The following is a 17,830-nucleotide window of genomic DNA, read 5'->3' as shown; positions in this document are numbered from 1 at the left end:
TTTCTTAAAATACAGTACATGCACACCCGCCAAACATCAATATTTCCTTAACCAACATCATTTCACAACTCTGCTTCTCTGAGCCTCTGCATGGGATGATAAGATCTGAAGTGCAAATAACACAGAGAATAAAAATTAAAAACACTCACTCCCAAAATTAGCTCACTGTATACAATTCTCATACCCACCACACTATTAGACAAGCATTGCATAAGTAGGTCACTCCCCCCCCCCCAAAGTTCAGATCTGCAGGTAAAATTCAGAACTAACCTTGCTATCCTCTGTCTCCTTGTTTTTTCCTTGGAGTGCTTTTACTTCTCCAAAATCACAGGCTGACTTTAATGTAAACTGACAAGAAAGCATTGAGCTCTCTGCCCTAGGAAGCTCCAGAGACTTTGATGAATATTGCTGTGACCTGCTTGTGCCAAGATTTGGTATCGGACGGGCAGTATGAACAGGCTTTGACCCTATAGGTGGCTGTCTAAGCTTTGAGGCAACACCAAGTACAGGCATGGCTTTTATAAACGTCTCCACTTTCTGCCAAAAAGAAAATTGCTTCTGACCTCAGCCGGGTAGATTTTAGCTTCAGTGAGTTCCAGAACAAATGCTTTAAACAAAAGTTGCAGTCATTTTTTGAAAGTTTTAAAAACAATATGACGGTTTTTTCAAAAAGAGGCAAATCTTTTCGTTCATCTCTGCTCTTGCTCTCCCGCACAAACAGCATTTAGTTAAGTCAGTGACTGTGTAAGACTAAACACTCCTTTGAGGCGTGAACTTTTCTTCAAGGTAACTGCTGCAAAGCCGCCTGTCTGGGATTAAAGCACTCATAAATTTGCTGTTTCATCTCCCTACACCATTGCATTGCCGTGCATTAGCGGAAAGAAACAGAGAGAGAGAGAGAGAGAGAGAGAGAGAGAGAGAGAGAGAGAGAGAGGCCAGAAGGCGGAACATCCTCGTATCCCAACTGTCTAAACAGCAGTGAGTCCACAACACTGGAATCACAGACCTCTTCCTGATTACATAAATAACCAGCCCACAACGTCTAAAAAATCATTTCGAAGGAGGGGGAAAAATGAAATCCAACTCATGGCCAAAGCAAACAGCTGTTAGAAGTGTTTTAGCCGGAAACAATCACAGCTAAGAAGCTGTTTGTCCCATTCCCAACTATTTTTCACTGCTGACAGCCATAAGCTACAATACTTCATTCACTGTTCCTCCCATGAAATCAGGTTAAGTTCACACAGGCAGGCTAGCAATGGATGCTGAATCTCAGATACTGTCTGCCTTTGCTATGTTAAACACATTTAAGAACAAAGATTAAGGGGAGGGGAGAAGTATCTCCATTAATGGCAGTTTTTGTTGTTGTTTTGCCCTAGCCACCTTTCAAAATATCATATTCATTTTGGCAGTTGTCAAAATAGTTGACAATTCAGTCATCTAACAATGTCTAAAACTTCATGTTACTTATGTGTGTAAAAAAAAGCTGTGGAAAAGTGCCTTTATCAAGCAAAATGAGCAACATCTTGACTTTGAATCTTATCTCATTGTGAAGATGGCTGAGGAAATCCCACCAACTCAGACTTCCCTCAGACTTCACCTGCTCAGACACAAAAGAAGACTTAAGTACAACTACGATCAGGAATGCAATCAAATGCATTTCTATGCAGACATACGTTATGCAGACTCACAATAGTTATGACAGCTAGCATGGCCCACTAGGCAGAGATTTGGGAAGCTAAAGGTTCAATATCCATCTCTACCATTAATCATTGTGGGACTTTCTCCACATCACTATTCTCTGCCTTGGTGTGTCATGGGTAAAGTACTAGCCTACCTTGCAAGGCTGTTGTGTGAGTGAACTAATGCTTGCTAAATAGGAGTAGGAATATTCTAGGTAATGAGATCATTGTGCTAAGTGTTTCATAGAAAAATCACCTTCATATATGTTGTGTTTAGAAGGTACATTATACATCATTGCCCGACTGTGAGTGTGTAGAACCATAGGTGTTTTGGGCCAGTTTGTAAATCTATCTCATTTTATTATACATAAAGGAGCTGTCAGGATGCTTCATGCCGCTGTTAAACTGATTAAAGAGGTGGTGCTCTTTGTTAAGCCTCATAATGAAGCCATTAGTTAGATAGTGTGTGTATGAGAGGGTGTGTGTGTAGATTTGGCTTATGGAAAGGATCTGGGAATTGAGCACCTGAGCATGGAGATAGATAAATTAATGAACATCCAATAGGTTCCACACACACACACACACACCCAATCATCATGTGTTAACAAAATACAACTGGAAAAAAATTAATGAAACTATTGAAATGAGTTAGGACCAACACCCGTACAATGACAAAATTTATATATTGGCTTGATAATGCAGACAGCGCACAAAGCTTATGAAAACAACAGATTTCATGAACATGAAAACCAAAGAAGAATTCAGCTAGAACAGCACCAGAGTCCATTCCCCCATGTGTGGTGCACCCGCACAACTACAGAACTAGGCCATTACAGGATGGTCTGGGTATGCATTCCATAACCCATCTAGTTGTATCCCTTCTACACACTGAAGGAACAATTCTACCTGCTGCTGTTGTTGCTGCTGCTGCTGTTATTTTCAAAAATGTTAACATTTTTATGTTCCAGCATTCTGTTCTCGGGATAGCCAGTTGTCTGTTTTAAGTCTCCAAGCTGGACATGAGCGCAACAGCATTCTGCCTACCTGCAATTCCCAGCCACTGGCATGCACAACATGATGCAGAACATGATGACTTGTGAAAATACGTCAACAGTTCAATAGTTCTTGGACAGGGCATGCCATCAGATCGTCCATGAAGATGGGGCCAGTTTGTGTGCACCCAATTATCACATACCCAGCTGCCTCTGTCAATTGAAATAGCAAAAGAAATGCATTTGTAAAATTTTCTGCTGAACTCTAAGCTCTTTCAGCTTCCTCCGCCTCCAAAAAAACCTACCTGCCAATTTAAGGGATCTGAAACTGAATAGGAGTTTGCTGGTTATCTGCCAAGAAGCTGGTAGGCTGGCAAATTAATACTTTCATCTTTTGAAAAGGGTTTTTTTCTCTTCATATTGGTCCAGAGCTCTTTGATGCTGACCAATTTTTGTTACTGTGGGTTAGGTTGAGAGTTTCAAAATCACAGCTATGCTGGCATTTGTTTCTGGACTAGAGTACAGAAAATTGCTCCATAAGGTTCCCATTCGGATTTCTTCTTTAAAAAAAAAAAGCAGAAACATCTGTTGCAGTCATGAGCAAAGTCTTGGCCCCGTTTGGCAACAGCAGTGAGATACTTTGAAGTCAATCAACTTTGCTATCACCAACAGATCTTCTTACAGTCAATGGAAATTCCTACACAGAAGGATTGCAAGACAACTCATACAAAATTACATCCCAAACAACAGGTGAGGGGAGCTATTAGTGCTTATTGAAATGGGGAAAGGATTGAGACAGTTTAATGGCCCAATACAGATGTAGAATAGTTCAGCTTACTGTAGCAGTATGACCCTTGGAGACACGCAAGTATGATTTCACTGAGTTACAAATGGGGTTAAATAAAGAATACCACAATGAATCTTGATTGGAAGAAGTAGCACTAGTTCATATGGCTATCTTTTGTGGAGGGGAGGGTTCCTTTTACACATAGAGTCTCCATGACTTTGCATAGACAAGAGTGGTAACACTTATAACCCAGAAGCACATGGGTTCATTGTGTTTCTGTCCTTTTTGCAGTAAAAATATTACCCATCTACCACTGGTCCATATCTATCTCTGCATGGTTGCAGGCATATGTATGCAAACTATTACAACAAAGAAAACAAAAAATTATCATACGAACCGCCCCTTAGATGACAAGCTCCCAATAAAAATAGGGAGTGTTACTTGCTCTTCTAAAATGACATGCAAAATATTTATGCTCTGATGGTGACACTAGGCTAACCCAGAGCAGAAGGAACAGTGTGAAAGCTGAGAGTACTCAGAAGTACTGTATTGGCCTGAATACAAGCCACACCCAAATATAAGCCACACCTTTAAAATTCAATTGGGGGGGGGAGAGACAATACCCAACTATAAGCTGCTCCCTTAAAATTGGAGGCAGGGGGAAATTCCGAAAGGTGGGTGGGTGGGTGTGGACAGGATGGACAGGAACTCAAAGAAGTCCTTCCATGCATGTATATTGCTTCTGCAGGCACATCTTGGGCAGGTATGATAGTTTTCCATCCTGGGAGCTATCCTTACACACCCCAATCTTTAGGGAGAAGTTTCTTGGGAGGGAGGCATAGAAGGCTACCATAAGAAGGGAAACCTTACAGCCTTTCTCAACCTGTGGGTCCCCAGATGTTGTTGAACTACAACTCCCATCAACCCTAACTAGCAAGGCCAGAGCTCAGGGATGATGGGAGTTGTAGTCCAACAACATCTGGGGACCCACAGGTTGAGAACCGCTGCTAGAAGAACCTGAGTTTGTACAGAGTGCACAATCCTTTGGTAAGTACCTCATTTGCTAGAGTAGAATGTGGCAGATCTCTTGCAACTCCAATGATGCCTGCAAAAGAAAAGTGATTCCTTCCTACTTCAGCATCAGGCCTGCCTGGAAGCCAGCAACTCTGGTGTGGAAAAAAATCCACATAATTCAGGCAACCCACATGGTTTTACTTTAGCAACATCTTCACAAAAACAGACAAATCAGTCTTTATTTTCTTGAGGTTAATCTATGTTTAATAATATTCAGACTCTATCTCCTACTTTTTCTGCTTTCTTCATTAGGAAAGACATTTATGCCTGTGAAATACAGAAACAAAACGTATCATTCATTGTTCGTTTCTAATCTCAGTGCTACATTCAAAGCTTATGCACTTGAACTCAAACTTAAATTGTTCTACATGTCCTCTTTCAACACTGTCAGTTAGCCACAAATATCTGAAAGTCCTCCCCATAGCGCCATACCCTTTCACATAACCTTTAAAAATAAGCAATCAGATGGCCCAGATTCTAACAGTAAGAAGAGTTGAGCTATAGAATCATTTGATTCACTCCCCTCCTTTCTGGCAACACAACAGAGAAAAAGATCAAAGTCCACTGTTCTCTACCTTGTTGGAAAACCTACATTTAGTCCATCCACAAATAAGTAGGGAAGATCCATATGTTCCCATCAACTCTTGGCCTCTTGTCTTCTGCCAAGCATATGTGAGTGTTTCCTTGAACACAGGTGCTCCATTTTATTTTGAATGAAGCAAACAACTATTTCTATGATATGGTGTGTTGCTTGGGGCCACATTTTAGTCCGCATTTTAATCTTATATGTGGACTTTCCTGGGAGCAAGCCGCATTGAACACAGTGAGACTTGCTTCTGAATAGACAAACATAGGATTAGACAGTCCAATACTTCCTAGTTCTTTTTTTATAAAAAAAAGTCACTGTAGGAGGCAGGTAAATTGAGACTTTTGCCAGTTAGCTCAGTCACATCTTATAAAACATAAACGGGCACACACACCCAGCGTATGCACATCCAACTCAGGCATGACCATGTTTACATGGGTTGCAGTAAAATAAATAGATTGGCCTTCCCTTGCTGGGTGCTGCTACCCAAGCAAGGGAGGGAGGCCTTCAATCGACCAGTGGCGCAGGGTGGGAGACACCTTTTCCCCAATCTCCAACGCTCTGACAAGAATCCACACTCCTATCCTGGCATCAGTTCTGCTGGGTGTCCTTTTTGGCCCTGACCGTCCATGGCCAGCTACCACTGCTGCACACACTACATCCCCTCAAGCAGGCAGGCAGGCAGGCTCAGGACAGGACAGGCAGCGGCCTAAGCAATTTCCAGGATGTGTCACCTACCCCCACACCTTCCCTATTAAAGTGGGATCCTCCCAACTTCACATGATTTCACTTATGCACACGGGGGCCCAGAACATAACCCCCACATGTGTGGGGGGGGACGGGGCGCCTGTATATTATTTATTTATCATGTTGACAACTGAAACAAGGCATCTAAAGGCAGTGGACGTATTATTAGCATTGGCGCTGTGGGTTAAACCACAGAGCCTAGGGCTTGCCGATCAGAAGGTTGGTGGTTCGAATCCCCGCGACGGTGTGAGCTCCCGTTGTTCGGTCCCAGCTCCTGCCCACCTAGCTGTTCGAAAGCATGCCAGTGCAAGTAGATAAATAGGTACTGCTCCAGCGGGAAGGTAAACGGTGTTTCTGTGTGCTACTCTGGTTCGCCAGAAGTGGCTTAGTCCTGCTGGCCACATGACCTGGAAGTTGTACGCCGGCTCCCTCGGGCAATAAAGCGAGATGAGCACCGCAACCCCAGAGTCGGTCACAACTGGACCTAATGGTCAGGGGTCCCTTTACCTTTACCTTTTAACCAGCTTTAATAACAATTTTAAGATCAGCAGCAACTCCTTGATGCATTCGGTTCAAAACAGCTGAGAAAAATAGATACTTCTTCATTCTTTGAGTGAATTCTAGGAAGCAGTAAGCAACAAGTGTGTGTGTGTGTGTGTGTGTGCATGTGTGTGTGTGCGTGCATGCGCGTGTGCACGCAGATCACACACTACGCCTCTCATGTTTGCCTCCATATATCCTGTGGATTGACCACCCCATGGTAAACCATGGTTAATGGTTTACTGTGAACTTGCAAAAGGGTCATACTTCATTCCAACCCTCTAGCTAGCAGAAGCAACTGTGCCTTAGTGTTGTATTGAAACTGGGAATCACAGTTTGTTTTGCTCCGATTATGGTTTGTTGAACAAAACAAACTGCAACCTCCAGTTTGATGTAATGCTATGCTAGGGATCACGAGGTGTTGCTCCCGCTGGCTGGAGAAGAGCAAAGTGAGAGCAATTGCTGTGCTCATGGTAAACCATAATCCACTTACTTGGACATGCAAACTGAGCCACTGTCTCCTTCCACTCTTCCTGAAACCCAGTTCAGTAAGATTATTTGGCTTATAGTCAATTTGGTTCTATTGAAGTTGAAGCAGAATTGGGGGAAATGTACATGTTTCTGCTTAATCAACTTGTGGACTAGCCTGTCTGGCTCCCATGTGTGTGCTTAAAATTCATCACCGCTTCCTTAGCAATTCACCTTCTGTGTTTTATCTTCTGCAAATGGGAGAGATCAGAATAGCTCACAGCTGTGAAAGAGCACTTCAGATCCTACAGATGTTATTTTCTTCCTTTTGCTGAGTGTTCCATTCAAAATCAGAAATATTACCTTACAGATGTGCTTTGCACGAAAATGATGCTAAAGTTATTTATGTATTAAACTGATCTAGCCTTAAAGGGCAAAATAGGAGACAAATGGTTATATTAGCCATCTTCCTGCATCCATTGTCTGTGCTTTCAGAACTGGTGTAGACTATTGTAAAGGCAGTGTTTATATGAAAGATACATTTCTTGTTTCATTTGCAATTAATATGATCAACTCAACACCAACTAACAATACAGGATATCAAAAGAATATTTGCTGTTGCTTCAAGCAGTGACTTTAGCTGCCTTAAGAAGCTTGGTAGCATTCCCTTTGTAATTTGGGGCTTATCAACACAGTGCATAGACTAACTGTGGACTATGTTAATCTCACTGTGATTTCTATGTTTTAAACACCATTTTATTTCACATTACTAGTTTGCTGCTGGAAGTGACATATGCAATGCCCTGAAAATTAACAATGAAATTAAAAAACAACAACTCTTTGCTAAAAAAAAGTAAGACCTTTTAAGTACTAGAGTTTTCAGTGAGAAAGATTCAACCCTTTCAATGAAATCAATGTATTTTTGTAACTTTGGATGGATGCAGCCAGCAGTAGTTCTAGTAGTTTAAAAGTTTGGTTTGAAAATTCTGAAACTTGCTGGATTCTCTATTTTTACCATAATCTTCTGAGGCATGATTACATCCCTCGTGTAAACCTTTGTAGCCTTTATTTTGTGCCCTGTTGTTTTCTGAAATATTCAAAATGACACCTGCCCATGCAACTTTTGTGCCCCTTTGACCTTTTATATTTCTGTCTAGAACCGACTGTAAGTTGTCCACCCAGAGAATTTCCAGGGACCTGACTAACATCCTGCAAGTTATTTTTGCTCTACTTCATGTAACCTAACTAATTTATGTAACCTGCTAAACCTAATAGAAGAAAGTGAAAGGAAAAGAAGGGCGTATGAGAGGTAGCTTCTGAACAAAATTCTGGGCCCCAATGTAACATTGTTTTAATGATGTTGTATACCACAAATACACATACACTGTATCATGAACTTCTTTTAGGCTAGAGGCAATAAATTAGTGTGCTTTGCTGAAACTTCCAAGGTCTTTTTTCCAACTGTTTGAAATGTGTGTGCAGGGAGGGCGGCAGCAGATGCCTTCAAATAGGTGGGATGGGTGCAAAGTTTGGAGAAAGGGTTGTTGTGTTTTTAGGTGGTGGTGGTTGCATCACAAACTTGCAAGTTCCAGGAAGCGTTTCCAGGTTGTCAGCCAGCATATAGAGAGCTCTGTGCTATCCACACAAGGCTTTTAGAGAATTTTAAGAGCAATGCAAAAATTAAAATGCCATTATGGATCAAGCACGACTTGTGTCTTGGAGAAATTCCTATTCTGTAACTATCCATTTCAGAGCATGAACTGGGCCTCTCTACAGAGAAGACACATTTTGTTTGTGTTGAAGCGTAAATTAGCGCTATTATCCTTGCCCATTACAAAGTGGGATTTTGTGGGATTTTATTTGATACGCAGCCAAGAAATGAAGACTTCCTGATCTGGAGGTGGTCAAGGATTGTTGTTGTTTTTCATTAGAAGGTTTTATTACATAAAAGGTAATAAAACTTTAAGTGAAATCAGGCATGATTCTCATGGAGCAACAAGCCATTTCAGGCAGGTGGAATCAGGAGAACTGAAATTTTACAACCTTGTCAGACAATAATCAGTTAAAAAGGGGGGGGAGACAAATACAGAGGAAGAGGAAGGTGTGTGTGAATAAACTTAAGGCTGCCGTATATTTCACACAAGCTTGTTGAGAAGAGTGCTGAAAAAAGACAATTTAGTATCTATTCCATGATTACGTAGAAGACAGAACAAATGATATACTGCAGTGATTACACACAGTACCAAAAATATAGGCATGCAGACAAACAAAGTTCATGGAAGTATACTGTCATTTAGGTAATAGAATTAAGTAAAATAAGTACATAGTACAGAGCAGTAGGACAATATAACCAACTACTACTAAGAAAATCATTCATGCAGCATCATTCAAATACACAATAACTAAGGGTGTGCACTGACCACAATATTTGGTTCAAACCCTAATCCAGCACTCAGAGAAAACAGATCATATCAGTCCAAGGCACTTCATAGGCTGCCTCATTCAGCCAGGAATCCATCTATCAGCTTCGTTTCCACACACACCCTCCCCGCCCCCAATCATTATAGGGAAATAAAAAAAAACAGTTATAACTTTTTTCTTCCTTGTGACAGACATGGAGGAGACACAGTAGCCCTCCATGGTGGATAAAAGGTAAAGGTAAAGGTACCCCTGCCCATACGGGCCAGTCTTGACAGACTCTAGGGTTGCGCGCCCATCTCGCTTAAGAGGTCGGGGGCCAGCGCTGTCCGCAGACACTTCCGGGTCACGTGGCCAGCGTGACAAGCTGCATCTGGCGAGCCAGCGCAGCACACGGAACGCCGTTTACCTTCCCGCTAGTAAGCGGTCCCTATTTATCTACTTGCACCCGAGGGTGCTTTCGAACTGCTAGGTTGGCAGGCGCTGGAACCAAGCGACGGGAGCGCACCCCGCCGCGGGGATTCGAACCGCCAACCTTTCGATCGGCAAGTCCTAGGCGCTGAGGCTTTTACCCACAGCGCCACCCGCGTCCCCATGGTGGATACAGCTAGCTAAATTACAGGCAAATGGGCATCTTTACATTGTTTGTGTTTCTGCATTCTTTTTTAAAGGGAACAACTTGCTTATTTGAAGGCATAATTGCATGAAAATTGCAAGTACCTCTTCTGACGGCATGAATATCGCAATATTTCAGAATAGCTTCAGTTTTTGCTTTGGGATGGTTAAAAAGGGAATATAACTTAATAGCACTGGGTTTACAGCGGACAATTGGTCTGAACCTGCAGACATGAGAAGAGTTCCCCTTGGTAAACATACAAATAGGTCCAGCTGCTTTTATGCTATTCACCATTGTCTGTGTTGTTCAAATTGGACAGTTGTATTTCCCTACCATGGTTTGGAATTTTTTGAATTTCTTAATGTAAAAAATTGAGTCTCATTGTACTGCATTTCCAGCAATATACATCTTCTAGCCTGCACATAGCAGGAAAGTTGGATACAATTCTGAACCAATAACATAGGCCTATTGCTTTCAAAAGATTGTCTCTTGCTTTGCTTTGCAAACATCTAAATGTTTTATACGTCTTCTTTAAAATGCCTTTGGAGTTCCACTGCATAGATGGCTTCAAAAGAGGATTAGACAAATTTATGGAGGGTAAGTCATGATGGCTGTGTACTGCTTCCACTGCTGAAGACAGTATGCTTCTGAATACCATTTGTGGGATTCCCACAGGCACCTAGTTGGCCACTATGAGAAAAGAATGCTTATTGCTCCTGAAGTTTCTCTGAGGTTTTCCTCAGTTCCTCAGTCTCTTTGGAATATTCCCTTTGTGAAGTTCACATACAAATTGCCTCTTAACAATATGCACCTTCTAGCCAGTCCTTAAAGGCACAATATTTTGAAAAGGGATTTCTTCATTCAACTGCAGATAAGGAAAGATATTCACTGTAAAGCTTCTTGTGGACTCTGAATCTTTCTTATATAGGAGACTTTGAAAATAATGTCACTGATCAATTTTCACAACCCTTTGTGAAATAATGTCATTGATCAATTTTCACAACCCTTTGTAAACGAAAGAGAAAATTGCAACCTTCTCTGGAGCAATTAGATGGCATACCAGACTATATTTTCCCTCATAATACCCAGCAGTGCTGTTACATATTATTCCAGTGGGATCTCATTAACTTCCAAGATGTCGCCCCAACCTTTCTATGTAAGTAGACTAGTTTTTCACAGCACTGTGAAAGGTCTTGGCTTTTTCAGTATGTCATCTCACACAGTTTCAAAGTACTTACAACTCTGAATTGCACGCAAATATTATATCTCTGTTGCATATCTCATGGCAACTACACACATAAATTACACACCAACTAGCAAAAATACAGGCACATGGACAAGACTGGGTTGTTGACTTTATATTGGGTAGCAAAACTGAGTAAGCATAAGGAAATAGCTGTGAAGAAAATATAACTACAGATATGGCGGGAAAGCTGGAGGAGGGGGAGGAGGAGGAGGACTGCCCTCTTGACCCTGGTGTTGCTACAGCTTACCTGGATGGCGGGGGGGGGAGAGACTGTGGTTGTGCAGGCACACCAGCGAAACCTGTCCATCATTCCCAATAGTGATATATTCAGCCTTAATCTCACTGCTGCCCCACCTCAGCCCTGTCCAGGCAAGCTGCAGTGGTGCTGGTGTCAGGAGGGTGGTTTAATGGTTCTGCCTCACCACACCAGCTGCCACTGAGAAGAATGAAGAGGAGAGGAGATGGAGGTTGCAGTTGGGGACAGTATTATTGCCTTATACTTATCAACTTATCAACATCACTGATTGCTACACATTTCTTTCTGCAACTAATGGCATGTTGTAGTTAAAGCCAATCATGTCACTCCTGTTCTTTATTTACCTAAGTTTGGGACAGGTGTATTTTATCTCAGCTATACCTGTGTAGTCTTGAAGAAACATTTTCTTGACATAAAGAGTCAAAGTATGATACAGTTGAAGGACCGTTGCTCTATATCTTGAAATATCTGATGAATCAACACTTTTATAACAATCATCACTTAGTGACTGCTCCTTTTCTTCAGCCTCATCCATGATCTCCAGGATATTTCTTTATTAGGACCTCTAATGATTCCATTTACTGCCATTATCACCCATGCAGCATGTCTCAAACTACTTCAAAGTGCTGCTATAGCCTCCTGATCCAGAGACCTTATCCCTTCCTCATTACTATCCCTAGCTGTACTGTTTTGACAACTAGAACTGAGCAAGGCAGCTGTCAGAAATAAGAAAATAGTCTCCATCAACCAGCTGCTCCTACCATCTCCTCCCTCGCAGTGTGGTGGAGGGGATGGCGACAAAGGATGCATCCTCAAATCAGAGAGGTCTCCATATGGACAGAAGGCCACAACTGTCATCACAGGAATTTGCCATATATCCTCTAATGAGGTACAGCTAAAGGAACACAACTCTATACTTGTGAACTGGCAAGGATAAAATGCTAGACAGCTTTATAATATAGTGATATTTATGGATCATGTTTTGGATTGCAAAGAATATGTATCATCAACCACTCTGATGTCACCGTTTGCTCAACTTAGGAAAATATTGTGATTACTGGGGAACCCTATGACTAAAGCTCCAGTCAAATCCACCCAAAGCCCTTAAATACATAGACTTTGAGCACACCCTATAACTTAAATTTTATAGGGATTTTTTGTGTAGTTGTGTTGTTTCATTTTCTTTTCTGTCTGCTTCAGTAATAATATGCTGAGTTTTCCTTATTTTTGAGAAACTGGATAGTGATGTTGCAACAATTTCATTGATTATACAGATATAGGAGTTTCTATATATTAATAACAGATTATCTATAGAAATGAAATGAGTTACTAGGAACTTTCTCGTTATTAGCACAAAATAATGTTTGCTAAACACTGAAGGTAAGAGTTCCCCAACGTGAAAACATACTCAATGACATGTCTTACATCTGATGCCATTTAACATGCACTTTTAAAAAAATGCTAATATGCAAATCTGACTTTGAATCCTATAAGCACCACAGTCCTAGAATCATAGAATTGTAGAGTTAGAAGGGACCATGAGGATCATCTAGTCCAACACCCTGCAAAACAGGAATCTTTTGCCCAACATGGGGCTTAAACCCATGATCCTAAGATTAGGTCTCATGCGCCACCAACTTAGCTATCCCAGCACATCCCAGTATTACAATACTTTGTTGTTTTTATTACATGTGCAGAGATATGCGTGTGTGAGGTAAAGGTAAAGGGGTCCCTGACTATTAGGTCCAGTCGTGACCGACTCTGGGGTTGCGGCGCTCATCTCGCTTTATTGGCCGAGGGAGCCGGCGTACAGCTTCCGGGTCATGTGGCCACCATGACTAAGCCGCTTCTGGCAAAACCAGAGCAGCGGATGGAAACGCCGTTTACCTTCCCACCGGAGCGGTACCTATTTATCTACTTGCACTTTGACATGCTTTCGAACTGCTAGGTGGGCAGGAGCAGGGACTGAGCAACGGGAGCTCACCCCGTCGCGGGGATTCAAACCACTGACCTTCTGATCGGCAGAAACTTGGGATACATGACTCCAGTGTTTGACCCAAAGATCACTCCTACCTCAAGGAGCCTCAAGACAGACGATAGCTCCCAGCTGGCTGAGGAGTCTAGGCACCAGATTCTGATGAAAGCAGGTGACACGCAAATACCCCCCCCCCCGGTAATCCTACCAGGAAACACTGTTTCCCATTAATATAAAAACAAATAGCATAAAAGAGGAGTGCTACTCATTTCTGGCTTGAGATATTATTTGCTTACTAAATTTGCATTCCACCTTTCTACCAAACAATGCTCAGGATGGCTAACATCTAATACATCTATAAGCACTGGGCCTGATTTTCATAAAGAACTTTCTGAATAGTAACTTCTTAAGCATGGTAACATCTTAAGCGTAATTCCCAAATTTTGCTATTGAAGCAGAAAAGCAGGCAAAGGCAGGACAACTGCAGTGTTCCTATATCCAGGATCCTAGACTTCTGAAACAGTTGCCTAAGTATTTTAGATTCCTCCCCCCACAAAAAAAGTCTTTTAAAAGCACATGTGTAACAGCAATGGACAGTGGTTTTCACTACATTTCATATTACAATACATTGCTGCTCTTTATCTGCATCGGAAACTTCTAACTGATAAAGCTCAAATACATAGGTAGGAAAGTGATGAAATATATGAAGATGCCATTAACTGCAAAGCTGGACACCCACATTTCCTGTGATAATACATTTTATCTATTTAACAGAAGTAACATGAGAACGTAATAATCGGCCAAATGCCTGCTTTCCCCATTCATTGCTTTGTTTTAGCCATTTACTCTCATTGTTCCCAGCTCCTTCCACATTAGACTGGTAAGGCAGGGGCTCATGGCAAACACCGCAAACTAACTTAACCACACATCTGCCCTGGAGTTTGTTGGCTATGGACCTTTCAGTGTTTTTTGGCTCAGTGATGTAACGGCATTACGAATTTTCCTCTTTGATTTATTCTTTTCCCTCAAGAGACAAGTGCTACAAGTGAGTTAACAGTTACCTAGAAAAGAGTTATCTTTCTTTGTTCTGGGACAATAGTTCTGATGTTCTTAGCTGGTTCGTAATAGCTGTCTGAAATTCCTTCAAAAGGAAACCCCATCCTACAGTATTTCTTCATAGCTGCACTGCTTTACTTTTTTCTTTTTCTTTTTAACCAACCATAAAAATTAATTGTTTCCTGCATCTCTGAAAAAATAAAACTAACCAGTCACCAGTGCTTTTCTCTGGTGGTATGCAACCCGTTTTTGGGAGGCGGGGAGGACACAATTCAAAGTGTTAGCGCTGACCTTTAAAACCGTAAATGGCCTCGGACCAGTATACCTGAAGGAGCGTCTCCACCCCCATCGTTCAGCCTGGACAATGAAGTCCACCTCCAAGGGCTTTCTGACAGTTCGCTCACGGCAAGAAGTGAGGTTACAGGGAACCAGGCAGAGGGTCTTCTCAGAACCCGCCCTGTGGAACGCCCTCCTATCAGATGTCAAGGAAATAAACAACTATCTGACTTTTAGAAGACACCTGAAGGCAGCCAGGTTTGGGGAAGTTTTTAATGTTTGGTATTTTATCGTGTTTTTAATATTCTGTTGGGAGCCGCCCAGAGTGGCTGGGAAAACCCAACCCAGGGGCAGGGTATGTATGTATGAATTAACAACAACAACAAACAACAACAACAACAACAAATAATAATAATAAATAATAATAATAATAATAATAATAATAATAATAATAATAATAATATATTAAGAGGCAGAAGGGCTCTCGGACCCTGTCAGAGCATTGTCCTAAGGTGGACAAACTCTTCCCAGGCTTGGGGAAGTAGGCGTGAGCCCATGTCCTGGCCGAACGTTGGACAGTATGAAACAAGCATGCACAGTCAGGTCCTGAGAGTAAAGGTATGGTGTTGCAGCAAGTAATTTAATTTAATTATGATAAACCATGTAATAACTATATACCAAAATCTTAATGAAGTTCCAGTAAAACATATAATTGTACATATAACTTTTCTTCTTGCCCCAGGGAAATTTTTTGTCTAGGGCTTCTGCCCAGAGTACCAGCACCATTTTTTCTAGAAACAAAGCACAATCAGTGACCACTTATTAGTCAGATGTCCAAACTAAAACCATGTCTTTTTTTTAAACTTTTTTTCAACAGAGAACCATCATAAGAAAACACAGTTCTATTACCCTTTGAGAAAAGAGCTACACCTCAATGACAGAGCACATATTTTGCAAGCAGAAGATCCCAAATTCAATCTCCAGTTAACTGGCAAGGTAGCAGGTGATGTGAAATACATCTGCTGGAGACCCTGGAGAGCAGCTGGAAGTCAGGGTATTCCACTCCAGGCCAGACAGTCTAATGTTCTAACTCAGCTTCGATATAACCAAAATGTATCTTATATATGTCATTGCTTCCGGTGCACCCATATTATATATTCTGCATTGGCTTTGGCTATATATTATAGCATATGGTTAGTGAATGAAGGCAAACCAGCCCCCAAATCTAGGAGCAGTTGTGCCAATCCATAGAGTGGTCCTCCCACAGCAATATGAGAACAGCGACATGATGCTACATCAGAAGTCTTGTAAAAAAAAATGCACATTGCATAAGTATTATGCCAGTGGCCAGAGGGTGCCTCGCGCCATTCATCTCCCAACCCTCACAGCTTACTGGACCCAAATCAAGTCATTGCTGGCTCTGGAAAAAAGGGAGTGTGGTTATTTTTTCCCCCTCCCCAGTGTTGAAGTGGGAAACCCACCTGCTTATGAAAGGGATAACGTCCAGGGAAACTGGCCAACATATGCTGCAATACTATCCAAATTATAAACTTTAGGCCATACTTCTAATTCAGGGGGAAAGGAATACCTGGTATTTACATTGCAGATATCTCAAGCGACAATCGGATTGTTCTCACTTTAAAACTAATTGCCATTTCCTTGTGAAGCAATCAAACAAAAAAACAAAAAACCACCACCCTAATAATTTAAAACTAGATACACATGATTCATGCTGGTCAATAAATAAATAAATAAAAACTTTTTGGAATGAGTCAGGGTATATTTCTTTAAAGATCAAAGTAGGGAATGCTACCTTCATCAGGCTAGTCCTGTACTCTACAGTCTAATATATACTTAAGGTTTTTTTAACCCATTTTAGAATCTGGTTTCAATAGATTCACAACTGAATGTTTTTATAACATTTAAAGTGACAAGCCAATAAAAATATCTGGCAACTCAGTTTCTGCTGCAGTGGAACATAAGGAACCGAAATTAAGGGAGATGAAGTATTCTAACCCAACTTTCTACCAGCTTTGAAAATAAAACTGATCTCCAAGAGAAAAACCTAGAGAACTCCTATTTTGTTGTGGACTTGCTAATAGAAAATAATAGCATGGATATATTTCAAACCATATCGGGCGATAGCGGAAATATTGGTGTTGGGTGCGAGAACAAAGCATATGATTCAGGTGTTTAAAAAGACACTACTGTATTGGATTCCTAAGCAAATACTATAAGTAGTAGCACAAAAAATACTACAAGTAGTAGCACAGAATAAAAATGCAGATTTAGTATAAACATGTTTAGATTAAATTGACGCAGTTCATAAATGGTATCAACAGTAAAGTGGATTCTTAAATTATCTAGGATTTACTAAGACCATTGTTTGTACTAATTACATGCCATTGTTGTCTGCATCACAGCTTTGGCTGAAATATTACACTTAATACGGATAACTCACAACTTATGTGCATTAAAAAAAAATTAAGGGGGCGGAAAGTGGCCAGATTCTAGAAAAAAATGAAAATGATAATCCTACTCACCACTGAACCCAATGTGTTTTAACTATATGTGATTTTAGCTTATGTTCCCCGGAACGTAATTCCTGCGTAAGTTAAGAGTTGCCTGTATATAATAGTTAGAGATAAGGTTAAAATGGGGGTAGTCAGTGTGTGTTTGGCTGAAGAAAAGCTGCAAGGTCTTTAAAGTAAACACACACTGACTACCCCCATCAAGATTTCTCGCTACGCTGAAATTCAGTTAATAATATTAACAATTACAATTTCCAGCACATAATCATGAGAAAGCACGTTATCTTCACTCCATAAAACCAGTTTCCTGATATAGTCTCTCAACTGAGTTCATGCCTAAGGAAGACTTTCTTTTTAAGTCTGAGGATGTAAAAAAAACAAAAACCCAACATACCGCAAAACTATTTTTTGACATTGAATAAATACATGATGTTTAATCAAGAAATAGATACATTTGGACAGCTGCTGTGAAGACAAAATGTAGCAGCAGCTAAAATTTAACTAAGCAGTTGCCCATTACATGACTGCTACAGTGTTCCAGACTTTGATTTATGTTTCCACATTTTTTGACAAGTGTTTTTGT

At 41.0% G+C, this 17,830-nt stretch overlaps 1 protein-coding gene across 11 annotated transcripts in view; it reads right to left on the bottom strand.

Annotated features, from left to right (window-relative positions):
- Nucleotides 1-17,830, bottom strand: part of NAV3 (neuron navigator 3) — a 424,678-nt gene that overhangs the window by 226,867 nt on the left and 179,981 nt on the right. For 5 of the 11 annotated variants that reach the window (XM_053404999.1, XM_053405004.1, XM_053405001.1 and 2 more), the window contains exon 1: nucleotides 271-815. The exons of 2 other annotated variants lie outside the window; for them this stretch is intronic. In XM_053404999.1, the coding sequence (XP_053260974.1) occupies nucleotides 271-513 (243 nt within the window). In that variant the 5' untranslated portion in view covers nucleotides 514-815. Of the gene's footprint in view, nucleotides 1-270; nucleotides 817-17,830 lie in introns of those variants that run through there. 4 more of the 11 variants (XM_053405000.1, XM_053405003.1, XM_053405006.1 and 1 more) reach the window with 2 other exon arrangements.

This window comes from Podarcis raffonei, chromosome 10 (genome assembly GCF_027172205.1).
Source record: "Podarcis raffonei isolate rPodRaf1 chromosome 10, rPodRaf1.pri, whole genome shotgun sequence".
Classification (NCBI taxonomy): domain Eukaryota; kingdom Metazoa; phylum Chordata; class Lepidosauria; order Squamata; family Lacertidae; genus Podarcis; species Podarcis raffonei.
The sequence above is the reverse complement of the archived record's forward strand: the minus strand, read 5'-3'. Positions and strand labels throughout refer to the sequence as shown.